Source organism: Globicephala melas, chromosome 1 (assembly GCF_963455315.2).
Source record: "Globicephala melas chromosome 1, mGloMel1.2, whole genome shotgun sequence".
NCBI classification, from domain to species: Eukaryota; Metazoa; Chordata; class Mammalia; order Artiodactyla; family Delphinidae; genus Globicephala; species Globicephala melas.
The window spans coordinates 185,967,744-185,982,823 of NC_083314.1; the positions used below are offsets into that span (position 1 = coordinate 185,967,744).

General features: G+C 57.6%; 1 protein-coding gene across 1 annotated transcript in view; it reads right to left on the reverse strand.

The window, feature by feature from the left end:
- Positions 1-15,080, reverse strand: part of PRDM16 (PR/SET domain 16) — a 322,309-nt gene that overhangs the window by 40,744 nt on the left and 266,485 nt on the right. Inside the window, exon 4 of the mRNA XM_060284012.1 lies at positions 7,171-7,305. Within this exon, the coding sequence (XP_060139995.1) occupies positions 7,171-7,305 (135 nt within the window). The remainder of the gene's footprint in view (positions 1-7,170; positions 7,306-15,080) is intronic.

The window sequence follows — 15,080 nt, forward strand, 5'->3', positions numbered from 1 at the left end:
TGATTGAACACGGGCGGGCGACACCAGCAAGGGGGCCTCGGGATTCTAACTGCATTTACCCTGACCCGGCCTAGTTTCTTCCCCTTTTATAATCTCTAGACACAAAGAGACAGCTTCTTGTAGGTGAACGGAGCTGGGAAAAATAAGTGGCCACGTTCTCAGCAAAAGACGGAGAAACTGCCTGAGGAAAGTTGGGTTGCTTACGGGCCACATTCAGCGAGACCCAGCCTTTTAAGAAAATGAACATCATTTTCTTTTCCCCCAGCAACATTCTTTAAGACAAAGAAATATTTCAAATTGATGATGGCTGACACTTTGGGATATTTTCTCCTTAGAGTTCCTTAAGTTTGTTTCTGTTTTTAATACCAAGTCAGTTTCACAAGGATAGATACTATTTTCAAACGTGAAGACTTACGTTCCACAATTTTTATTCCCCCTTAATCTTAGAATTTTAAAATTTGGATAGGTGAACAGCTCCGTCCAATCTACACTGGGTAGAAATGACTAGACTGCAGACTTCCAGCCTGTAGGTTGAATTCAGGCCAAAGCCGTGCTCTCCCCTCCCTGGAGCAAATGGTTTTCTTAAAAAACATGAAAGTGATAAGTGAACTGGACCATGTTTCCCTGCTGCCCACTCCCCTGCCACCCCCGACCAGTTTGAGAAATTTTAAAGGCGTATTTGAGTAAAGTAGGTGAAATTTCTTTCACAGTGCTTATCTTAAAAAAAAATTAAACCTCTCTCCATCCTGGATTTCAGAATTCACTTGTGCTTCAATTTGTGAAGGCTTTCGGCGTGGTGCACAAGGGGCTTTTCACGAAAGAGAAGCACACAGCGAGGGGAATTTGCATTGCTCTAAGATCTTGATGAAAAGCAAATTCACCCAGTGGCCAGTCTGCCTTCGGAGAGGGGAGGCTGGTCTGAGGGGTATCCCTGGGCATTTTTGATCTCTCAGGATCCCCAAAGTGGTGAGGTGGGTCCTAGCGCCGCCTCATTGCTTCAAGACCTTTGGAATTGTCACCATGTTTCTTCATTACTTGCTGTCCCCAAACGTGGACCATCTCTCTCTGGGAAAGTTGGTGGACACTGGAGTCCTGAGGCTGGTGGAGGGGTTGAGCATTTGGAGTTTAAGGAACAGCCCAGGTGATGCTCCAGGACGAAGCAGGGATGCAAGCGTTCGGAGCTGCCGAGGGTCTGGGCAGGTGTTTATTTCCCTTTGCCTTCACTGTGGGAACCTTTCCCTGGCTGTTTCAGAGCCGGATAGGAGCGAGGGGACGGCCAGCCACTCTGGGTGCGTTCGGCACCACCCGCAGGCTCCAGGGACGAGCAGACAATTCTTTCCTTAGGCCGAGAGAGGGGAGAAAGCTTGTCATCTTTGGGATTCGCCGCTTTCCTCTCTTCCCAAGTGTGGCTGAAGCAGCGTGTGCCTAAACCTTTACTTTTTGCTGTTATATATTCTGCCACCTTCCCAGCAGCTCAACATTGAAAAACATCTCTCTCTATCTCTTCTTAGTTGTACAGTTTGTACCTGGATGTTACAATTATATTTGATATCTATGAATTATATTTATATATAACATAAAAATATATAGTATACAGTTTACAGTTTGTACCTAGATTTCATTTTAATGTATATATATATATATATATATATATATAGTGTAAATTATTGGTCACAGTTAGATTGTCTTCATTATTCTTAAGTGCCTTCTTCTAATGAAGTATCCCACTTAATTAAGAAGAAAACAATATAAATTCTGGTAAATGATGATAGCCAGGATCGTGAATGGATACCTTGCCCTTTGCCCCAAAGGGGGTCAGTTTGCTCCAAAGAGTAAAATCCAACAGCTTTCTGACTCAAAACAAATTTGCTGTATTTTTTAAGTCCTTTGTCAATTGGTTAAGAAGCGCTAAAATGAATTCCCCATCCTTCTCATTTTCAAACGGAAAATTGTATCTAATTGTTTGGAAGCTACCATTTAAACCGGCCCATCCATTTACGATTTTTAATTAAAAAGAAACTGTGGAGGGAGTGATGGGCTGTCCGGCAACAGGGCAGAGCAGGGCGGTGGACGTCGCCTGCCTGTCGTGGAAAATCCTAGCCCTGGCGGATCGCTCGCCCTGACGTGGGGGTAGGCGGTGGGGGAGGGGAGGTGGTCCACACCGGAGCAGCGGAAATGAAAGCAAAAGCAAACGCCGTGAGCTTTGGCCCGGGAACACCAGGTTCTCATTAGAAACAAGTGTTGGCTCTCAAAGACGGGGTGCTGCGTGGCTATCCGCTGGCTCATCTGCTAATGAAATTCCTTTGTTCAACACACTCTGCGAAGGAGATTAGCCTTTGTCTGCTTCCACTTTGGGGAGACTCGGCCCCTCTCCTCAGGCTGATCCCCTCACTTGCCCTCGGAAGCTGCTGTCAGTGGTGGGTTTTCCTCATGCCTGGCCAGCTCCGGCCGTGGGGGTGCAGCGCGGGCCTCGCAGCCCCTCCGAGGTGTGCTGGGGGCTCCGACCCCCAAGTTGCGCTCCCCAACACGTGTGTGTGTGACCCCGGCATCATGTGGTACCATCTTCAGCCCCACCGGCCACCTGAGCCCCGGCCACCGCCATCCTTGCCCTGCTGCGGCAACGTGGGAACGGGAGAGGGAGCCGGGCCGCGCACTGGCCTCCTCCTGCCTTTGCTTCCTCGGGTGGGCACTTTATTTCCAAGCTCTCGTTTTCTTTCTTACCATTAAAACAAATCCAAGAACAGACCCTGTCTGTGTCTTCTGAAACATCTCAAACCAACTTGTTTGCTCATAATTGTGGGAGAAAGAACCAGCAGGGGGGATCTGAGGGTCTCACGTTTTCCAGAAAGAAAAGTGGGGGTTGGAGGCTGCTGGGGCAACGGTCGAGCCTCCAGCGTGAACCGAGCCTCCCGTGGGCTCCTTGCCTTCTCTTCCTGCTAAGCTGGGAAAGTAAATCAAAGCACCCCAGGCTCTACAGCTACGGTCTGACCACCCCCCAAAAATCCCAGAGGATGCCATCTTCCGCCACAGCTGTCTGCTGTGGATGTTTCGTTCCTAGCACCTGGGCCGCCCTAAAGCTTGTGTGGCCTCAGGACCGCCTGTGGGTTCTATGCAGTAGCAAACCACAAGTCACCTTTAGGTGATGCGCTGGGTGCAGGGGGACATTCATGGCCCCCCTGGCCTTTGCTGCCTGGGGCTCGCCCCTCCAGAGCTGCACAGAGGAGGGCTGAGGCTGTGCTGAAGCTGGTGCCCAGGAAGCAGGAGTGACGGGCCGGTCACCTCTCCCTGAGGCCCGCTGGGGCAGGGACCGCTTGGAGCCACAGGGCTCCAAGAGGGGCACAGATGAGGACCTGGGGGAGGGGCCCTGAGCACGGCCCTGCAGTCCCTCGGCTGGGCGGGGGGCACGTGGTCAGTGGCCTGAGCGGCTCCGGGGAGAACGAGGCCCGACCAGATGGAAGGAGGCCATCCGGGGGGGCTGCAATGCCCAGTGCCTGGGCTCCCCGAGCGCCCACGATGCAGCTGGAGGGCTGCCAGCCGCTCAGAACCTCACGGGGCATGGGGGGTACGTCTGTCCTCACGGCCCGTCTGGCCACCGGCAAAGGCCGTGCTGGGCTGAGGGGTGTGAGACCCCCTGGCCTCAGCTCGCCGCCCCACGTGGGTCTCTCCGGAGGACTCGAGACCATCCAGGGGGCCCGTCCAGAGCTGCCTCAAATCCCCTGGCCGCTGTGGCTTCTGGAATGTTCTCTTTAAGAGACCCTCTCCTGCCTGGTCTCCTTTGTCCTCTGGACACTGGGGCTCATGGTTACGAACTTCAAGTCAGTGCTCTTCTGACGGAAGTCGCCTCTCTACAGAACACCATCTGGAAACACTGTTTCCAGAAGCCGCTTTTATGGATCTGAGATCTGCAACCCGGTTCCTTCCCTGTGTCTGTGCTGTGTTGCAGGAGGTGGTGTGTGTGTGTGTGTGTGTGTGTGTGTGTGTGTGTGTGTGTGGTGGGGAGCAGAGAGAGAGAAAGGGAAATTGTTCACTTAAGTGTGTTTGTGTGTTTGTATGAGTGTGTGTCGTCGGCGGGGGGGGGGGGAGTTCCCTAAGTGGCAGGAAATGCGGGTGGAAACTCTTGGGATTATGGAAATCTGAGAAACCCCATTAATATCGTGTAACGTTTCCTTCTCAAAGAGAGGCCTGTCTTCAAAAATCTTTGTTTTATTATTAATATTTCAGGGACGTTTTTATTCCAGCTCTACACAGGGTCAAGCCGGTCGCTTTGCAGCACGCTGAGTTGCCAGCGCTCGGGACTGGGGGATGGAAGGAAAGACTTTCTGCTGGGCTGCGTGGCCATCCGAGAGAGCACGTCAGGCTCTGAGAGACTGTCTACAAAATAGTTCGAAATCTAGCATCCTCCTTTCAAAACTATATTTCTAAAATTCGCTTCATTCAAACCAACAAATACTGAGAATCTGTGTGTATTTCAGAGCAGTTTTCCTATTACTATTAGAGTTTAAAATTGTGTTATTTCTCAAAGGAAAATACATCCCTCAAATTGCCCATCTTCCTTTGAGATCTGAGATGCGGCCGCCCCCCCCCCCCCCACACCCCTTGGCTCCTGTTTTCCTGGTGTTTGGAGGCCCCTGCCATGCCGTTAAGTTTGGAGATGGGGACGTTGACGGGAATCCCGGTTGCCCCGTGCCAGCAGGAATCACCCACCATGGTCCCAGGAGGCAGGGCAGAGGGTCCTCTCTCCCTTGGAGGATGCAGGGTTTGAAAGGCCCTGGGTGGAGAAATTTTACTGCTTCCGGCCGTTTCATTTTTTTTATAGATTTATTTATTGTTATTTATTTTTGGCTGCGTCAGGTCTTCGTTGCTCCGCGCGGGCTTCCTCTAGTTACAGCGAACGGGGGCTACTCTTCATCGCGGCGGCTTCCTTGTTGCGGAGCATGGGCTCTAGGCGCACGGGCTTCAGTAGTTGTGGCATGCGGGCTCAGTTGTTGTGGCTCGCAGGCTCTAGAGCGTGGGCTCAGTAGTTGTGGCGCACGGGCCTAGTTGCTCCACGGCATGTGGGATCTTCCCGGACCAGGACTCGAACCCGTGTTCCCTGCACTAGCAGGCGGATTCTTAACCACTGCGCCACCAGGGAAGTCCCCAGGCCATTTCATTGTTGTTTTTGCTTAAATAGGCACCAGAGTCCTCTCCGAGCCTGTGAACTAAGATGGGGATCATAAATCCCCCAGTTTTAGGCTGCTAGAAGCATCAGCAGGCGAGGATGAAGTTTTGACGTTACGTTGGGTTTAAGTACTCGAGCCAGGTATGGTTCCGAACGTAGGATGGAGCTTGGTAAAGCACTGGGGTATAAAAGTGCGGTTAAATGAAAGGGAACCCATGAGTCTAGGGTACTCCTGTCCACTGGTCCTGAAGAAGGAAAGAGTTTGCTGCCAAGTAGTTAATTCCATTTGGACCCTGCGTGGAGCTGAAATAAAAGCCAACCTGAAACATTAATAATAAAACAAAGATGTCGGAAGACAGGCTTCTCTTTGAGAAGACGCTAGGCTGCATTTTCTGCATTTTCAAAAGCTTGCCACATAAAGGCACCTACCAAACATTTCTTTTTTAAAAAAAAAATTTGGATCCTTCATTATTTTATGCTGCATCTCACAAAAGTGCAGTCCTGGCCCCGGCCTCCTGGTATCTTTTTCCTGCCCCTCGGCTCCCAGACACACGACCAAGGACACATGTTCTTTGCAAAGACAGACAACGGAAGGACCATCTTCCCACGTGCCTTAACCCTGATTCTCCTTCACTCACATTTCACGTTCATCTGGAAGGGGGAAGTGTCTTTTCTTTTTAATTTTTATGATTATCTTTTTCTTTATTTCCTCAATATATTTTGCAATTAAAAAAACCCTTTTTTTCAAAATGTTGGGTTCTCAGTGGAAGCTGTAGACCTCTCAGTAGCAGAGGTGGATTGGAGCATCGCCAGATCGTGTCAGTGGAGGGAGGGCTGCTTGGTCAAGGCTGAGCCCCATGGCCGGAGACGGGGCTGAGCAGATGAGGGCGGGGTGCTCGGCAGCTCACGCGGGTCCCGGGGCCTCCTGGGTGTGTGCTGTCTGCATTTCTTTATGCAAAACTGTCTCTCTAGAGTCGAAGAGCCTCAAACGGCTTTTAGAGGTTTGCACTGGCGACTCGAAGCTGCACCCCCTGTTATGTGGTCTCCACAAACCTTTTTTAAAGCAATGGAATCCTTTCTGCAAATGAAATCTCACGCGAAACCCCAAGACAGAGGCGAAAGCAGACTCCTCTGAGGGAAGCGGCTGGGCCCCCGGGCATCTCGAGGAAGCCGTACCCTGGGGACCCAGTGAAAGCGTGGCCTGAGGGGCCTGGCTCTGAGCAGGGTCTCTGGGGGCCACTTGCAAAGTTGTAAGTAAAGACGTTAAAGGACTAAGGTTCCTTTGTGGTGGAAACTCCCGCAGCATCTTCTGTCCTGATTGGTTCCTGATACTGGATGCCTGCAGCCCCGGGCCGGCACAGACGTGGAGCAGTGGGAAGGGTCCAGCGTGCCGAGAGGGGTCTTCGGCCTCTTGGGGGCTGGCAGCAGAAGCCAAAGCATCCCTTGGCCCTGGTGGGGCCTGGGCTGAAGTCGGGACCACGCAGCTCAGGAAAGATATCAGTTGGCTCCCAGCAGGGCCAGGATTTTGTGCCCAAACAGGGCTAGTCCCTCCGCAGGCTGGCTGGGCTGCCACAGCTATTCTTGGCGGCTCTGGGCAGCTGGGGCCTCACCTCAGCCTTCCAGACAGCCAGTGCGGACCCTTCCGGGCAGCTTGGATAAACAGCCACTTAGACACGATTCTCAAGGACAGGGTTCTCTACTTCTCTACTTCTCTCACGGGGCTGGCATTTGTCGGAATGTGGACCCTGAAGTTTCAGACCCGCCCGCTCCCGGCCATGTGTCTTCCCATAAGCCTCAAGCCCCATCAGCCCCGGAGCAAAGGCTCTGATGGAGCATCCGGGGGTGTCGCTGGGTTCCCGGAAACTCAGCGCTGGCTGAGTGTCGGATAGCCCCCCGCTGCAGGACGGGCTTGGTAGACATGTGGCTAACCCTTCACCTCGGCGGCTCCACTCCCCTCCCTGCCGGTGCCAGGGCCCCAAGGCCGAGGCTCTATGCGCGCCCGGACCCACCTGCTCGTTGATCTGACACATGGTGAGGTTCTGGTCGTCACAGGAGCACGCCACGCGGATGTACTTGAGCCAGCTGCCGGCCCCGGCCTGAGTAGCGTCCACGCAGAACTTCCCACTGCCCAGGTCTTCGGAGATCTGCCCGGCAAGAAAGAAAACCAAGAAAGGTCAGAGGCATCCTGTGCGCTACAGCCAACACACTCTACGTTTGCCCAGCAAGAGAGTCCGCTGTTTGGGTGCAGAGTAGGAAGGCAGGCCAGCCTCTGGACATCAGCCGACCCTCCGGGCATCAGCCAGGCCCTCAGCCCACCAAGCCCACCGACGCCCAGGCATCTCCGGGAGGGAGCCCGACGCAGAGGTAGGGACTGCCCTGTCTATTCTCACCGAGCAGATCGTTGCCCTGGCACAGCCGTAAGTAAAAGTGCCGACGGCCTTGTGAAAACTCCCCAGCAAGCGGCCCCACATGTGAGAAAGCAGAGGCCGCAGTGTCCGAGGGCAGAGCCCTCTGCTGAGAGCACTGGGGTGGGCTGGGGGTGAGCGGTCTCGAAGGTGACGTTGTGGTCGGGTTGTGGCTGCGGGCGAATCTCGACGCGTGTGCACCTGTGAGTGTGCGTGTGCCAGCGTGCACGCTCACAGCAGTGTGCACGTCACCCTGCAAGAAGGAACATCATTTGGTTTTCTTAAAAGTGGAAGTTTCCATCTGACGCTGGTGTTTGCAGAAGCCCAGCCGGCAGAGGCCCCACGGGCCCGACTGGCCTCAGGTACTTTGCTCTTGTTTTCTGAACGCCCTTCTGACAGGCAGAGGCCCGGGGCTTCTCCGGCGTGCGCACCTCTGAGCAGGTCGTTTCCCAGAAGACCGACCTGACTGCTGTCCCTGCTGAGAGGGGGATGCCCCAAAGCCGCCGGGCGCCGAGGTGGACGCTGCAGGCACAGTCCCTCCCACCTGCTCTGATCAGTGCCTGCTCAGGGCCCCGAATCCAGAGCCGTGGAGGCTAGTGGCATCGTGGGCAAGCTTCCTGGGCAGCTGAGCTGGGAGGCTGGGAGGGAAGGAGGGAGGGGCTGAGGCCACCGCCACACTGAGGGCTGCAAGTCTGTGTCCAGGTGGTCGGGAGTGTCCAGGTGGGCAGGGGCACCTAGGTGGGTAGGGGTGATGCGAACAGGGTGTCAGAAGGACTCAGTGAAGTCAGGGCAGGGGGTAGGGACATGTCTTAGCACAAACAGAGGAGGCCGACCCCAGGCGCACGGCCCCTGTTCCCCTGGGAGGTCTCCCCAGTGCCGCCTGATGAACAGGTAAGGGCCCGAGAACGGAGGGAGGCTGCCCCTGAGGCCTGGAGAAGCCCTTCTGGCCAGAGAACCAGATGCTCTGTAAACGGCTCAGGCGCCTCCCAAACGCCCACGGACACCTTCTACATGGCCCAGGGTCCCGCATGGCCTGTGAGTCAGTGAGGTTTGGGGAAGCAGCCGCCTTGCTGTGGGAGGGCCTAGAACCCACCTCTAGTCACACTGTGCCTCCAAGCCCCACGGGCCCCGGAGCCCACGGCAGCCCCTCCTGTCATGACGAGTCTCTGAGGGGCCGCCAAGCTGACTGGAAGGGGCTGTGAGCCCACAGACCTCCGTTCTGACGATTCTCCATTTTGGGGACTTCAACCAAACGGCCCTAATTCTGAAAGAGCGCCTGGGCCAGTGTGGCCACAGGGAGGCTGCCCGGCCCAGCCTCTGGTCCTTGGCTGCCAGGGGTGAAGGGACACGGCCGCTCTGGGCCCCATCGGGAGGCCGCTGTGGGCTTGTGGGGGGCAGGCCACACGGGAGAGGCCCCTCTCCTGACGTCACGCCTCTCACGGGCCCCTTCTCTTACCTCCCACCCCCAGTGCAGGAAACCCGCAAGAGAGACCCACCAAGCAAAGCTGTGGGTAGTGGCCCCGTCACTTGGCAAGGCCCCCGGCCACCTGGCTGCATCACAGGGAGGGAGAGGGGCTGTGGCTGGCTAAGACCCAGGGACCCCCCACCCCATCCCTCTGCCTCCCACCCAGCGTCTTCACAGGTGGGTGTAGGCGGGCGGCTGCCAGTCTCTCTGTCTCTGTCTCTTTGCCTGTGTCTCTCGGTCTCCTCCCCCCACCCATGGTCCAGTCTGGACTAGCAGAGACGGTCAGTGATGCTGTGAGCCGTCACAACCAGCGCAGGGCCCCCCCGCATCTCCCGTCCCCCCCAGAGAGCGTGCTTGACCCCGTGGTTCTCAAAGGATGTGTGGGGTTGGCCAGAAAAGCGCGGGAGGCCGGATGCAGGCATGGCCCGTTGCCTCTCAGTTCCGGTAGATTCTGCGACACTGCAGGGCGGCTGGAAGACCCCAGGCTCATCCCCCAGCCCCACACCCAAGCCCTGCCTGACCTAGGAGCAAATCCACACTTCTGCTGGCACACCTGTGGGCACACGCACAGACCCACCATGGCAGCACTGCCTCACGGAGAGTAGCTTCTGCATGGCCGGGCCCTCCCTCCTGAGCGCCCCTGCTCGGCCCTCTGGGAGCAGGCCTCTCTCTCCTCCACGTGACAGCCCTGCAGGTATCTGGACACGGCCCTCGTTCAGCAAACAGCTCTGGGCCTCTCAAGCGCGTCTGAACGTGGACACGGCCGGTGGCTAACCTGCACGGACACTGCTCTGGGGCCTCTGGCCATGTGGCCATCCTTCTTGGGGTGCAGGGCCCAAAATTCAGAGGCAAGAACTCCTCCAGGGCCCCGCTGCCCAGCTCCAGGGGGTGTCTTCTCTCTGGTGAGCAGCCCCTCCTGGGAAACGCCCCTCCTCCTCAACCCGGAGGACCTGGTCCCCCAGCCCCGACCATCTGGACCACCGCAGGGTGCCACTTACTTCCTGAAGGTCCCTGAAGGTCCGGGGGCCCCTTCTCCCTCATGGCCGCCCTGGCTGGCTTTCTGGGGCGACAGAGGAGGCCTTGGTTAATGCCTTCCACCCAAAGAGACTAAAACTCTCCCTCTGAGAGGTAGCAGGGAACGGCTGACCTTTCCTCCAGGGAAGGCACAGGAAGCCCTGGTCTTGGGGCCCTGAACCAGCGATGCGGGGCCAGGTTGGGCAGTGGGGCTCACCCTGATGCCAGGACCACGTCTCTCTCCCGTCTCTGTGTAGAGAGTCCAGCCCTGTGGGGCACACTGGGGCGTACCTGGGTGATGGAGCCGGGCCAGGGGGCGGGGGCGGGGGGCGCAGGCAGAAGCCCGGCCTGGAAGCTGCTGCTTTTCTGCCTCAGATCAGAGAAACACTCCCAGGAGCGGCCCTGGGCCTGGGCCTCGGGCCAGGTGGACAGGGTGCCGCAGGCTTGGCTTCTTGTTTGGGGTGTGGACGGGCCATGCCGTTTCTGATTACAGAAGGGGAGGAATGGGAGCGACGTTTGTCTCTCTCTGGCCTCCTTTCCTTCTGTCTCTGGCCTTCTCTCCAGGGTCTCCGCCGTGGCCAAGCTGGGCCCTCTGGGGTGCTCACGCCATGAGCCGTGTGGGCTCAGGCCTCTCTTGGTACCAGCACTGCCCCTTCTTCATCACTGCGGACCTCCCAGGCAGCGGCTGTCATTGCGCATTTTCAGGACATGAGAGGGAGGCTCCAGGAGCAGGGCTGGGCCCAGCCCAGGGCCCCCACATGCTGTCTGAGCCGGATCGAGGACCAGAGAGAGGGTCTGCATCCCGGCTCCAGGACCCACAGGACTCAGCACGCCCTGGGATCCAGAAAGCAGCCCCGGGCCGTCACAGGTCCCCCCTCCCGCCTCTCTTGGAATGAGACTTTCCAGGGCCCATAAGGACGGGTCATGTCACTCTCTGCCCAGCTCAGCAGGGCCTGAGGCCTGGTTTGGTCTGTGCTCAGAGCCGTGCCCCAGGAGGCCAATACAGGTAGAAGTGGACGGAGCAGGTACAGGTGACGGCAGAGCCCCCGCCCCAGGCTGCGAGCTCGGTTCTGCTTCTGCACAAGGCATGCACCAGGGAGGGTGTGACGGAAGGAAAGAGTTGGCCCAGTTGCCCCCTAACCAATCGCCTAGGTCAACGTTAGCAGGCAGTGGCCTGGAGGCTGCCATGGCCTCGGGGCTGGGTCTCTCTGCAGATCTGAGGTCCGGCCCCTCTGCCTCATCGCATCCAAAGCTTGGCTCTGGGCAGTTTGGGGCTGAGCCTTGGGCGTCCCGGAGCCTCCAGAGGAAGCTGCCCTCCTGCCCGCTCTCCCCCACTCGGCCTTCCAGGCCTTTCCACGCCTCGTCCCCCCACCAGCTTCCCCAGCTCATAAATCGCCCCCACCAGAAAGGCCTAGCTGTGAAGCAAAGGCATAGAAAACTCTTCACCTTGACAATTGTTTTTGCGCATCATTTGAGGTTTCCTGCACCTCGAATTTGTGGGCTCGCTGCTGGGCTGCTCTCTCACGTTTAATGGGCGTGGCCAGCCTCCGGCCATCTGGGGTGTGCGTGCCGGCGGGAATGCCAACACATCTGTCGTCAGCCGCCTAATGGGTTCCGAGCGGGCGGGAAGGAACGGGCCTGGGAGGCCGGTCCCTCGGCCGCGTGTCCTGCCTCTGCAGCTCAGCTCCATGGAGGCCTGGGCCTCGCGTCCGCTTCCAGCTCGGGGAGGACCCAGGGGGCAGATCTCATCCTTCTCACCCTGACCCCTTCTTTAAGCTGATCCAGAGCCACGAGCTCAGCCGCCAAGCCGTGTGGGGCTGTCCTGCCCACATGCACCCGCACGTGCATAACACAGACACACACACACACGCACACGCACACACACGCCAAGACTTATGGCGTCCACGAGCAGCTGGAACAGAAAGTCCACTCTTGTGATGGAAGGCGGTGGGGGGGAGGCCTTCTGGAAACACCTCTGCTGGGTGCAGATGCGGAGCCTGGATGAGCTCGTAAATCCTCTGTCCTGACTCTCATTATGGGGCTGGTGGTGACATGAACAAGCACCAGGGAGAAATGTGGCCAGTGGGGAGCAGTCGCACGGCTGCCCAGCAGACAGGAGTCCTGGTAGGAGGGTCATGGGGCCCCACCTGCTCAGGCTGAGAGGAAGGTCAGGGGTGGGGGAGGAAGGAGGGGGAGAAGGAGGGAGGAGGGGGGAGGGAGGGGGAGGGAGGGGGAGGGAGGGGGAGGGAGGGGAGAGGGAGGGAGGGGGAGGGAGGGAGGGGAGGGAGGGGGAGGGAGGGAGGGGGAGGGAGGGGGAGGGGGAGGGAGGGGGAGGGAGGGGAGAGGGAGGGAGGGGGAGGGAGGGAGGGGAGGGAGGGGGAGGGAGGGAGGGGGAGGGAGGGGGAGGGGGAGGGAGGGGGAGGGAGGGGGAGGGAGGGGAGAGGGAGGGAGGGGGAGGGAGGGAGGGGAGGGAGGGGGAGGGAGGGGGAGGGGGAGGGAGGGAGGGGAGGGAGGGGAGGGGGGAGGGAGGGGGAGGGAGGGGGAGGGGGAGGGGGAGGGAGGGAGGGGGAGGGAGGGAGGGGAGGGAGGGGGGAGGGAGGGGGAGGGAGGGAGGGGGAGGGAGGGGAGGGAGAGGGAGGGGGAGGGAGGGGGAGGGAGGGAGGGGGCTGCTTCGAGGAAGAACTCATGGACACTGTTCCTCCAAGATGGAGGCCAGTCTGACTCTGAAGCTCACGGCGGGGGGTGGGTAGAGAGAGCCAGTGTCCATGGGACTTGTGCCCAAAGGAGCCGCTGGGGTTCCTAGGACACCCCTGCTGACCGTGATCTCCGTGGGACAGTTCCAGGGCATTGTGGGGGGATAAGGGCCGGGGTCCCTCAGTCTCAGGGACCCAAGAGCACAGCCCAGGATGGGGATTCTGCAGAGGGAGCTGGGTGCCTGACAGCCTGGGGGAATTCACTCATGTTAGCGATGGGCAGAATCTCTCAGCTTAGAGCCAGACCTCAGAAACCACACTCTATGTGTTCGGGGGCCACAGATGCCTTCAAAGGTCAGACCAGAAATCACTTACACACCCAAGTGCTATATAAACACCTCCGGGGTTCTCAGACCCTCTCCCCTCAAAATCCTGACAGCCAGGTGCCCCGGCGCTCCCTGGGCTTCACAGACCATCTCCCACAAAACACCCAGATATTTGATGCTGCTGCCTTCCCGGGGTGCACGGCCCTGGGGGCCCAGCCTGGAGCCCAGGAAGCAGAGCTCACGGCCGCTGGACTTTCCTCTTCCTCCTCCCCATCTCCATCGGCCCCTCCTCCCCTTCCATCGGATTCTTATTTTACTTCTCCCTTTTCCTTCTTTTCCTCCTCAGGCCAGGGGCTGCACATGAGGGGCCAGCTCTCCCAGCAGCGTCTGTGCAGTTTGCAGAAAACCAGAGGGTGAGAAGGCGGCAAAGCGGAGAGGTTTGGTCTGCTCTGTGCATCGCCTGGGCTGGAGCAGGACTTAACGTGCCTGATCTCGCCAGCAGCACCCAGGGGACAAGAAGAGAGGCTTTGGTGAAGGCGGGGCTCTGTGGGCTGTTCCGAGGGCCCCTGGCCCCTGGTGTGGCTGAGCACAGCCCTGCTCCTGGCCCGAGTCGGGTGTCTGGGGGCTCGGCTTCCTCCCAGCCTGTCCCGTCCATCACGGCAAGTCGGCAGGCTGTGTCTCATCGGCCGTGGGCCGTAGCCCTGACCCATCAGAAATAAACGGGCCAACTGGTGATTGAAACTAGTGCCCTGAAGTCTGCAGGGAAATAAATGAGTGAGAAACTCGCTCAGACACAGAAACCCCTCAGGGCGATCGGCAACCAGAGGGGTCTGATGAAACCTCAGGACCAGCAGCTGAGACGTCCCTATCGGCAGCCTGTGGGGTGGGTGAGAAGCCTTGCAAAGGGATGAGCGCCCCGTCACTGTGGGGATTCAAGGGCCATCTCTCCAGGGTGCTCCAAAGGGAGACCGGACCTCTGACCATAGGTGCCTTTCCAGCCCTGACATTATGAATTCCGAATCTGACAACGTGGGGATTTTCTGGGCTCCAGCCTCAGTTTCCCCTTTGGAACTGGAAAGCCTTTTCCCTGCTTTCCAGCTGCGTGGAGGCCTGCGGCTCCCTGCAGGGAGAGCACACCATAAGGAACACTTGGTTTGCTCTTGATAGCTCCTTGAAGACACCCTGAACAGAGCCCCATTCCCACAGCTCTGCCGGCTTCAAGGGCACGTGTGCTGCGGGGACATATTTGTGGCCACGATGGCTGTGGGCATCTGCTGCTTCCCTGGCTGTCTGTACCTGCTCATCTGCTCTTCAGAAATGTGCCAGGTTGGGAGCTGGCTGTGCCCACTACAGGATGAAGAGGGTGCTGGTCAGAAGCAGGGCCTCTTCCTGGGTCTGCTGCGTAGGTAAGAAGCCCAGACTCCTGGCCAGTCGGGAATCTTCCGTGGGCTGCCCGGGGCCCCCGAGAGACAAACCAGCCCTGGCAGTGAGTAGGAGAAGGCCCCCAGCAAACAGGCTCTACCCTGTGCCTCCTGCTTCAAGAATCCCTCTGCCCTCAATGTTCACAGAAGCACTACTTACAATACCCAGGACGTAGAGGCAACCCGAGTGCCCGTTGACGGAGGAATGGATAAAGAAGATGTGGCACGTATGCACAATGGAATATTACTCGGCCATAAGAAGAATGAAATCATGCCATTTGCAGCGACATGGATGGACCTAGAGATTGTCACACTGAGTGAAGTAAGTCAGACAGAGAAAGACAAATATCATATGATATCGCTTACATGCGGAATCTAAAAAAATGGTACAAATGAACTTACTTACAAAACAGAAATAGAGTCACAGATGTAGAAAACAATCTTATGGTTACCGGGGGGAAAGGTGGGGGGAGGGATAAATTGGGAAATTGGGATTGACAGTTACACATGGCTCTAAATAAAATAGATAATTAATAAGGACCTACTGTAGAGCACAGGGAACTCTACTCAATACTCTGTAATGACCTGCACGGGA